Raw genomic sequence first — 10674 nt, forward strand, 5'->3', positions numbered from 1 at the left:
TAAGAACGAAGGGTGGGTGTAACCTACTGTCGGGACGGCAACAGTCACATAGATAAAGATTCATTCAAGATGTGAGAGCTTACGTCATTTCTCATTCTTTGAAGTCGCCGTTTTCTGGATTTGAATGCTGAGCAGTGAGTAATTTTGAATTTGCATAAAAGTGTTTTGAAATCGGTTCTTCAAATGTATAGTAATTTTTGGATATAATGTAGCAAGTTTAATACAGTATATTGAAATAAGTTCTAGAAATACATTTTCAAGTACCTGGCAATCCATGCAGCTGTTTTTATATAGCAACTACATTAAGTGAGCATTAAAAGATATCACTTCTTTCCTTGGTGTTTACGGTGCACTGTTCATTTCAAAACTAACTTGGAACATAAGTTAGAACAACAAAGTTACAATCACATCTCCCGGTGACACTACTCAGCAGTTTCAGTATTTATATGTATCATTAAGACTACTAAATGATAATGATTTGAAGTTATTAAACTTAGTTAATAGGCAAGACTTTGCGTGACTTTGACCCATTATGAAAAGGAAAATACGGCACTTGGAAATATGCTCAAACAAGTCAGCATAGATGTCGGCATCAGGAGTAACTTCAATGTCTTGCTCAAAGACACACAACTTTGGGGGGAATCAACCCACAAATGACAACACTACAACTGAGCCCTTCTGCCTGCACCAGTTTTTTTTTTTTTTTTTTTTTAACAATAGAGCTCAGTGCTACATGCAATTTTAGCATTACATAAGTCATTCAAATCTAAATACGGCTGGTCTCTGGATGTGTGAGGATTGTGGTTCTAGACATGCTCAAGCTATTAATTGAAGGATAAAAATGCAAAATAGTGATATGGCAAGGGATCATATTGCATGAACACCAATGACGGATGTAGCTTAATATACTGTATTTCCTGTAATATTCTTGTGGTTCTCATAGCTGGCTTCGACACAGCTGTTATAGGACCATTTCTCAATTCATCATCAGTACTCTTGAGATGTTATTGAATGGACACCAGTCCAAGAGGTAGCCTGTTTCCAAGTGGACAGGAATGTTTCCATGCCATCTTGAGCAGGATAGAAAATTGATGTGGTTTTAGATTTCAAGTTTGTTATTCCTTGTCTTGTGCATTCCACCCTTACATGCCACGCCGTATTTGAGGACTCAAACCAAGCCCGTCGGCCTGTTAGTCAACGCCTTACTCAAGTGTCCAGGGTGGAGCTTTTGAAACTCTGTTAAGACCCCTGTTGGGTCCCATTGGCGAGTTATATTTAGTTGATGGCATGCCGCGCTAATGCTGTGGACGTGCACGGAGCTTATCCCGTGGCATTAGATGTATTTATTAGTGGATTTTAAAACTTGGTGTTTCATTAGTGTGTTAACTATATTGCCAGCATGTTTTTTGATTATTTGATAAATGGCTGTTATTTTAAGCTCACATTGCATAAACACATGTTTTATGACTACAATTTGTTCCAGAAATGCCTGTGTAAAGTAGTGATTTCGTAAATAGAAGCACTTTTTACATGTAAATGGTCTAATCCGGTCTAAGGCCCCCAAATTTACCCTTTAAAAATGAACAAAATAAAGGCGGCATATTTTTTTTCGCACTTTCTTTTTCACTTGTTTTAATTATCATCATTCTTTTCCCTCATTTGGGTTCACTTTCACCTTCGGCAGTGCTTGTTGATGGTCGTTTTGTAAAATATAGATCCAGCAGCGAATTTCTCACTAATTCGGAAACTTTATCAAATTTCGCCGGCGTTTCTTTTATTCTGGCTTCAATCCTCCTTTTTGTTGAATTCCTCCTGCACTGCCAAGTGTTGCATCGCCTCCAACTCCTTCATCTCCTCCGTTAACAGTTCCTCATGGTGCTCCTCGACATTCTACATTGATATATACGATTCGGACTGACAGTACAACTCCAAACCGAGTTCTCATCTGGCCATGCATGAATAATGTTGACCTCAGATTTTCTTGACACTCTGCCTCTTGTCGGAACCAACTAAGATTTTATGTATCTCATCCGTGGCTTGAGGCACAATGAGCTCCATGGAACATATTCATTCCTTGTCCCGCCTTGACTTGAGAGCTTCAGGCTAACTTTCCAGAGCCCATTGCTGTGTGTCTGAAATGGCATCATTTAATCATAGACTAATAAAAGAAATTTCGGACTTGCCCAAAATAGACAAATTAGAACACGTTCATACACACAAAAAACACATGCAAGTGCTCACGCACGCATACACGCACTCTAATATCCAGCAATATAATTGATTTATTAACAATGAAGACTTGAATGAAGAATAGTGTATTATAAATAAATTGATTAAATGATTTGTTTTTTCTTTGATGCATCTAGAGAACAATAATATTGTTATCTTCAATGCAATCTGAGTGCATCTCCTCTATGTTCCTCCGTGAATAGCCGTCCTACTATTATATCTTGGCTGATAATAATTTACCATAACTAAGTCTTTCCCGGAAGAATGGAAATTTAAATCAAGGTGACAGAATGGAGTCACAGCTAAGAAGCAGTTCCACTTCAATTGGGGTGGTATCACTTATATATTCTCCCTCCGCATGCCAGAAAGCCATTTAAGAATTGCAGTTGTGAATTAGCTTAGGGCCTCAAAATCCAAGATGGAATCAATTCCACAACACTAAAATGCTGCTGAAATGCTGAATTATGATCATGAAAAACAATGTGATTCTATTTAGATCCCGCAATTCACAATCCGGATATTCCCCATTCAACAAAATTAAGCGCCATTCAAATTAGAGTTAGGATGGATAAATTCTATGCTTTTCGATTTCATAAATAGTCAACCCATATATAGAGGATCCTTCATAGAAACCCAACTGATGAATATCCATCATACTGGCCATTTAATATATTTATGTAAAAACAAAACTAACTGTAAGATAGTGTGGATGCTCCACTTCAGTTTATGTAGATATACTTTTAAAAGTATCCCTTACAGACTAAACATAAGAGGACCGAGGATTGACCCTTGTGGAGTCCCCACCTCATGTCCATTTGCTCAGATTCCAAACATCCAAAGATTGAAAAATAGCTCTTTTTTTCTGAGCAGGACCTGAACCATTGTAGGAGTGTTTCGAGTTGCATCCTTGTTCATCAGTATATTATGATCAACTTTATCCAAGACTGCACTGAGATCGAATAAGACGAGAGCTGTCAAACTTCCTGCATCAGTGTTCAGTTCTAGATCATTTAGTACTTTTCTGTACTGTGATGAGCCAGAATCCTGATGTAAAAAACGTTTTCAAATGGATTAATGAGTTTGTCAAATAGAGCAAACTGAGATTTGATACTGTTAAATGATCATAATGTTTTTTGTTTCAGTAAACTAGAGGCGGACAATCACACCTCCATATGGCACAAAGGATAGTTCACGGAAGTGGGAAGGATGGCCGCTCGGGTAAGACTGGCTCTGGTTACTATCGACACAGTCTATCACAGAAAAATGCTCTATGCAGAAAGATATTCGAAGGAATTTTCTGAATTATCCGTCCAGAGGAAGAAAGAGGACCATTCAGGCCATGTGATTTAATGAGATTGAAGTGAAACGGTCACACCAAAGTCAATGCTATAATCATTGTTTTCTCCTTGATGTGGGCTTTACAGCATAAACGATTACTTTTTGCGTAGTGTTCCAGGCTGTATTGATGAGCCTGTTCAAATAAGAACGCACATTTTCGCTATTTTTTTTTCACACACACGCGTTCGTTCTCTTTTGCATTGCAGTTTTAGGAATGCTAACCGTGCAAGTGGAAAGGGACCCTAAAACAGGAGCCGCAGTCGTTAAATCAGTGGCCCCCATGTCCGCAGCAGCCAGCGGCCCCCTGGCCTCCACTGTCTTTGATGACGGCAGGAAAAGCATCCATGCAGTTGGTGGCCCGGGCTGCCATCCCTCATCTGATGAGCTGGGGCAGATTCTGAGCGTTGTCGACGGCGTCGGGATGCGGGTGATGCTAGATGAGGTCACAGTCACACCAAATGAAGCGCAGCCAAAGATGGTTAGCGCAGACGGCAACAAAGTTCCAGGCGCAAAAATACAGCCAATTGTCAGTCAATCCGTGTCTGAAGAGGACAGCCATCGAAGGCCTAACGCTGAAGATAAAACAACAACCGAGGCCAGCGGTGTGAGTCAGAGGTTTGAGGAGGATCTAAATGTGATGGTGGTTAGCGACACGGAGGGAAAAGAGGTGACCATGGAGGATCGAGATTTGGAGGAAAACCCAGTAACTCTCGTCTTCCTGGGCTACACCGATTCTACGACTGCGCAAGATAATCCGGACATGCTCATCGCGGAAAGGGTGCTGATTACAGAGGATGGAGAAGAACACAGTGATCAAAAGGCGGGAAAAAGGGGTGAAAGAGAAACGTATCAGGACATTCCCCTAAAAGAAAAAGATCACATGTCTCGAGTTCAGGAAAATAAAGCGAAGGAACCATCCTCTCCCTCTGTTGAAGAGCGAAAAGGCCCTTCGAAGCGCAAGAGCTGTCAGTGTTGCTCTGTCATGTGAGACCTTACCGCATTTGATCATTTGTGAATTTTATTACCTATGGAAGCATATGCAGCATTGAGGGTAACTGATTGGACATTTCTGCACATCTGTTCCCCCCATTTGACTCAGAACATTATGTTATAATCATAGGCCATTATGTGTACTTGCAACTTCACTGAGCTCCCTTTAAAAAGCACTTTCTCCCCCTAGAGGAGAAAAGCAGACAAGGCAACATAATGCTTTTTTTTTTTTCAGGTTAATTTATTGCACCCATTTGTAAAGTTCAAAAGATAGCTAGCCACAAGAGACAAATAAATATTTTAAAATGAGAAAAAAAAAATTCTGTTGAGACTTTAATTTGCTGTTTCAGTGTTTATTCCTGTGACAGAAATGTTTTACGTTGTGTATTGTCATAATGTTTAATAAAATCAGGGATCGTCTTTGCCATGTGATAGCTATTTTGTTCTGAACAGTTAAATATTCGCAATACATTCGAAGACGTGGATGTCTTCGGTGTTTTTGTGTTTCTAGCTCCCCATTAAACATGTCCTGCCTGAGATTTTGTTTATGTCCGTCTCACATGACTCACATGACTAAGAAGACGCTAAGAAGATTCCCTTCATCATCATCTGGATTATTTACATTTCCTCTGATGTGCTACATGGCTATAGACTACAATTAGGTGAGTTTCCTTAAACATATAACAACTTTTGTAAACATTTTGAATTCCAGGAATTGGATGTTTGCAGTTTTATCAAATCTTTAAACTTGTATATTATGTCATAATATTTGGATGATGGTTTGCTCATTGGGTGCTGACACAGCAGGTTTAGTGCCATAAAAAATAAGTCTTTACAGTTTAAAAACCATATAAAAGAGAATGATAGAATAAACATGTTGAGTTCATTTAAAGTCCTTTTTCTGGAGTTGCTCCTGCATGTGTTGATAATCCAGGGCCACAGCGTAGACATAAAGCTCCTCAACACGGTTATAAAAATAGACTCGATTAAAACCTGCATCACAGAAAAAGAGATTACTTCAGGATACTATTTTTCCCACTCTAAGAGTTAATACTACATATCTGAAATAAAAATATATAAAATAGATGGTATTTAATGGCAAGCAAATTAAAAAATATATATTATTTAATATTTTATTGGCAAATGTGATTAAACTAATATTTAGCTGATCAAAATGAACAAATTGAACCGACAAGAGGCATGTGGTTTGAGTGGTATTTATTGTCAATCACATTGCTATACAAGAAGGTGGACAAACAAGCAGTACAGCACAGGGTCCAATTGCTAATACTCGTAATTATTAACGTGTGAAATTGGCATCTCCAATGTGCAAAGAATGATCAAAACTTTGAATATCATCAATTTGAAAATAGATTTTCAAATTGTGCTAATAAGCGCTTTCAACACATTCTGTCTCTGTCCTTGAATATTTCAAAAGCTCGTTACCATGGAAACAAACGCATCAATGCAACAATACTTGTCGCTGGCCTCCGAGGATGATGCCGACCTGTGGAAGATGGACTCCGAGCTAGTGACGGAAAATACAGAAACGGCAAACGGGCTCTCACTGAGTATTCCTGGTGAGGGGCCCGGAAGTGAAAGCAAGGCCCCTCCCCCTACTGTGATTCGGAAAGATGCAATAAACAGCGGAGGTGCAGATCATGAGCTTCTCCGACTACGACCTTCCCTTTCAAGCATGGCTCCGCTATTGCCGGGAGGGAGCAACAAAGCCCCAAGTAATTCCAGTGTGACCTTTGTGTTTGAGGCAGGTGATGACACAGAGGCTAAAGCTAATCCCATCAGCTTACACTGGCATCGTAGTGAAAGGCAGTCAATGGCAGCACAGATGGAGGCTGCCCAAGTGTCAGCGGGTACCGCGCTGATTTCTGGAGGGTTTATAGACCTTCCTGCAAATGCTGAAGACCAAATACCCAAGGCTCCATTAGGAGGGACAAAAGAACAAGAGCGGTTCCATGTGCAAGTGGCAACCTGGGGAGAAACTGATGGAGACGCGTTTTCAAAACAACCATCTTCAAACACTGTGGATAAGCTTGAAAATGACACACATTTGGACAAGGTAGGAGACAAAATACAAGAAGGAGATTTGGTTAAGCCTTTGCAGGGCTCAGAAGACAATGGACTGACACTCATGCGGGATAGCAAGGTACCAAGAGAAGCCTTCAAAAACAAGGAAAAAATGACTGCAAGAGCACTCAGTGATGTAGAAATGAACAAAAAAATGGAGAACTTTGACACTGACTCAAAAGATTCCTTGGTAGGGAGTGAAAAAGATACTTATGAGGTACCAATTTTTAAGAATGTGTTTGAAAAATCGAATTTAACTCCATCTGATCAGAGACAGGCTAAGGTAAGTAAGGCCTTACACAGAGATGATTTTTTGAGAATAGCTTCGGATATTCTTCAAGGCGAGCGACTGCTTCAGCGTCTGAAACTGGTTCAACAACGACAGGGGGCAGATATGTGCTGCAGCCAAAAAGTTCATCACGAAGGGGAGCGTGAGGAGAGGTTTCTGACAAACGATTTAACGGCAAGTGGAGGGGATGCGTCGGGCAAAGTCAAGAAAGAAGAGATCCGATTTACAGAGACAGAAAAGACTGAAGAGAATTGGAGTACAGAAGCCCGAGAAAAAATGCCCGCACCGCCCCAGCACCATGATACTGCCACAAGAGAAGACGATTGTTTGGATGAGACCCCAAGTATCGCTTGTGGTTCCCCGGATTGGATTTCAGTCAATACCGATGAAACCGTTTCCAGTTCAACTTCCCTTCGATCCTCCGCTCACCGACACTCTGTGACAGAAACTTCCACGGAAAGGCGAAACTATGAGGATGCCCAAGGGAAACAGAACTTACAGAGGACTGGTGGGATTCTAAACCTGGCGGATGATCCAGATGTACTGGAAATCCCATTCAAAACCAACATCCTGTTTGAAGTACTTCCCACAAAAAAATGTCCGGGACAGGACAGTGACTGGCGATTGTCTGGGCAGACGTCAAAGGAAGAGTTAAGTGGACAGGGGGATGTCCCAAAAGAGTATTTCAAAAAGGAGGTCCATCAATCAAAGAAGGCAAAACAGCTATCAGAAGCTTTCCAGCAGGAAAACACACGGGGTCCAACCAGATTAAGGAAACCCATTTTTACCCTGACGACAGATCAAGTTCACTCCACGGTGCTAGAACGCACACGTAGCCTGGACATCTTCTCAGCTTCTGAAGGGAAGAAAAGCTCGGAAAACCTGCACTCCAAGATCCCAAGCGGTGGTCCTCGAGAAAGGACGCGATTATCTCCGTACCCAAAGCAGGATAAAAATGTACGTCTTTGCAGGAGTTCAGACTCCATAAGCACGGAAGTGGTAGAAAGTAGCGGTTCGGTACGGACGGACAAACCTGGACGAGAAGCTCATGCGCTCAAACAAAATCCTTTCTTCAACTTGCGTCCAGCATTGGCTCTGAAGCCAGATGTTGAGGAGGACATCCGGGTAGCCCAAGCAAGAGAAGATGAGCTCCGCAGACAAAGGTGCACTTTGTATGGAGAGAAGCAACAGCGTACGGACCGAGCGGAAAAACCGGCATGGACATCCACTGTCATACCAGGTGAGTTGTAAAAATGTCAAACCGGGTTGGAGATACGTTTTTTCCCTCATAGTTGATTGTGAATATGACATAAGAATCCCAAGGCTTAAAGCGAGCAGTCTCATGTCGCTGTTTGCGATGGAAATTTTAGACTTTGGAAAAAAAAACATTTTTAGTTGTTTATCAATGATTGTACCAAGATGCATCATATAGACCTTCAGGTGTCACTTTGACCTTCTTACCCCGTCTGGCACTAAGAAGAATGACCTTCTCTGTTACCATCACAGTGTGTTTTTCGAGGAACAGGATCAGCCACTAGCTCTGACCCTGTCACTGGCATTTAGACAAAGGAACTTTAGGAGTGCTTCTGACAGAGGAGCTCCAAATGTAAGAACTTGAAGACATCTATGTTTGTTAATGTGCTTTATAGTATTTGTTTAGTTTTAATGTTTCAATGTGGTCATATTGCTCAGAAAAAAAAAAAAAAACAATCAATGAGGGTTATTTTTTGCTCCTTTGCTTGATTCCAGCATCCGTACAGCCAGACTCTGAGCGTTGGCAGTATTTTTAGCTTTGGAGCAGGTCGATGTGTGTTGACGTGTGGGTTGAATCAAGGTTCAAATGGACAAGCGAGTAATACGTAACAGTAATCCTACGTGTCTGGGATCAAATGAAACCAAGCTAGATTTTGTAACTAACAAATGCTATATATCATCCTTGCTTTAATTTGTCATAGTTACATTTTTTTAAATTGTTATTTTGCCAGGCTGTGGTCATCACAATTACTGCACAAAATCAGCAAGTACCAAACAGACTGATCTTCGCAAGAGCGGAAGGAAACAAGATATTCCATTTTTAAGGAAAGAAACAATAATTGATTATTGGAGTACGTGTTTAAAACAACCCAACAAGTCTCACCGTTTGAAAGTTGAACCAGAATTTCAGAGGTATAAATGCAAATATATGCAGACAAAATATATACATTATAATTGGTGTGAAGATAGGAATTTCCAAGTATTTCTCTATGATTTTGTTGATATTTGTTTCGGGATGTAACAAAACACTACATTGTCATCATTTGTTTAAAGAAAAAAATGGCCATTTTTTTTCCTGAAAGGTCTAAATCAGGAGGTCTACCAAATTAGCACTAAGTCTGAAAAGGTCAGAGCACAACTTATTTTTCCCCATTAAAGAGTGATTTTAACATGATATTAAAAGGTGAGATGTTAATTCAAAGAAATAGAAACAATTGAAATGCCATTTTATCATTTTTTTGCAACTTTTCCTCTGTTTTTAGGTGAAAAGCCGCAGTCCAGAGGTAAACTGGAACGAGTTTGGCCACCGCCCTGCAAGAAAGAGCAACTTAAATCTCAACATACACAGGTAATATGAATAGCATTTCATTTCTTTGTGTATTTTGTTTTTTTAATAATATAAAGAATATTCTGTAGTGTATATATAGTGAGAATAAATTTAAAAAAAACATTGACTTGATTATCATTTCATGCATGAGAGAATCGAAAAACATAATTATGCATGGTCATATAAATTAAAATTGGGGGTGTGGCCAAAAGTCATTTGTTGTTTTGTTTTGTTTTTTTTCTTTTTTGCACTGAGCTGATAAGGACAGTAAACTGTCACAAACCCCCTGTGACTCTCTGGATTAGTTTGTTTGTCCTCCAAGGTCAGAACCCTCATCAGCCTTTAATTTAACCATTAGCTAATAGTATTTATTTACCTACGCTTGTCTAATATCCAAGTATCGTTCACGTTTCCTCTGGGGAAGTGATGATGCTTTTCAGTTTGAAAAAAAAAACAAAAAACAGTCCAGTAATCCATCCCTCTTGAATCGTCACCACAGGGCCCGAGTGTGCACAGAGCAGGAAGTCAGAGGTCTCATCTGTGGCAACGCTGGGAGTTTGGGCAAATCAATGGGCAGCCTTCAGCACAAAAGGACTGACGCTTTTGACTGACGCTTGCCGACTTTTGTCATTTACATATTGCTTTTCTCCAGCTGCCAAGTATCTAACTTTAAACAGCAATAGCCGGCTAATAATAAGTCTGCGGTGAGAAAATCATACATGTAAACAGAACTGGAAGTGTAATAAGTTCCATTTGCAGCGCAGGTTATGCCAAGCCAAAAGGAGTAGCCTCTGTCCAAACTCAGTCCTAGAGGGCCGGTATCCTGCATGTTTCCCAGGGTTTTTTTTCCCGACACATTTGAATCAAATGATCATTATCAGGCTTCTGTTTGAGATTATCATTTGAACCCGGAAAACATGCAGTATACCGGCCATCGAGGACACCTAAGGTTAAAAATTAAACAATACAAGTATATGTATTTCAATTAGGTTATTTGTTTGCTTTCACAATAAGACTAATTGGTTTTGATTTTGACTTTAGGGTTTGCATTAAAATTACAGTAGATCTTTTTTTTTTCAAAACTGCTTTGCTAATCAACATGAAAATACTATTTGCTGCTATGCACTGTTTGAATGTAATAAATTAAAAACTATTGATTGTT

General features: G+C 40.0%; 2 protein-coding genes across 4 annotated transcripts; both read left to right on the forward strand.

The window, feature by feature from the left end:
• On the forward strand, positions 1-4976 carry LOC148410913 (uncharacterized). Its single transcript, XM_088437833.1, has 3 exons — positions 1-134; positions 3372-3447; positions 3774-4976. The coding sequence occupies exons 2-3, from the start codon at positions 3402-3404 to the stop codon at positions 4553-4555; spliced, it is 828 nt and encodes a 275-aa protein (XP_088293959.1). The 5' UTR covers positions 1-134; positions 3372-3401; the 3' UTR covers positions 4556-4976.
• A 198-nt stretch (positions 4977-5174) lies between these two features.
• On the forward strand, positions 5175-10674 carry LOC148410914 (uncharacterized). 3 transcript variants are annotated; one of them, XR_015868251.1, is made up of 5 exons: positions 5175-5219; positions 5996-8171; positions 8917-9097; positions 9448-9533; positions 10012-10073. XR_015868251.1 is itself a non-coding variant. In XM_088437831.1 (4 exons), the coding sequence occupies exons 2-4, from the start codon at positions 6005-6007 to the stop codon at positions 10108-10110; spliced, it is 2352 nt and encodes a 783-aa protein (XP_088293957.1). In that variant the 5' UTR covers positions 5175-5219; positions 5996-6004; the 3' UTR covers positions 10111-10674. The 3 variants fall into 3 exon arrangements, 2 of the variants coding, with proteins under 2 accessions (XP_088293957.1, XP_088293958.1); XM_088437831.1 differs by lacking the exon at positions 8917-9097 and having other exon boundaries at positions 10012-10674; XM_088437832.1 differs by lacking the exons at positions 8917-9097; positions 9448-9533; positions 10012-10073 and having other exon boundaries at positions 5996-7888; positions 8019-8169.

Source organism: Hippichthys cyanospilos, chromosome 16 (genome assembly GCF_059441005.1).
Source record: "Hippichthys cyanospilos isolate Australia breed blue-spotted pipefish chromosome 16, RoL_Hcya_1.0, whole genome shotgun sequence".
Lineage (NCBI taxonomy): Eukaryota > Metazoa > Chordata > Actinopteri > Syngnathiformes > Syngnathidae > Hippichthys > Hippichthys cyanospilos.

Excerpts from the sequence above, each read along its gene's own strand:
- LOC148410914 (XM_088437831.1), top strand. The coding sequence starts at position 6,005 with ATGGAAACAAACGCATCAATGCAACAATACTTGTCGCTGGCCTCCGAG. Across the intron at positions 8,172-9,447 it reads GACATCCACTGTCATACCAG|GTGAAAAGCCGCAGTCCAGA; the intron begins GTGAGTTGTAAA and ends CTCTGTTTTTAG. Across the intron at positions 9,534-10,011 it reads TTAAATCTCAACATACACAG|GGCCCGAGTGTGCACAGAGC; the intron begins GTAATATGAATA and ends TCGTCACCACAG.
- LOC148410913 (XM_088437833.1), top strand. The coding sequence starts at position 3,402 with ATGGCACAAAGGATAGTTCACGGAAGTGGGAAGGATGGCCGCTCGG. Across the intron at positions 3,448-3,773 it reads TGGGAAGGATGGCCGCTCGG|TTTTAGGAATGCTAACCGTG; the intron begins GTAAGACTGGCT and ends TTTGCATTGCAG.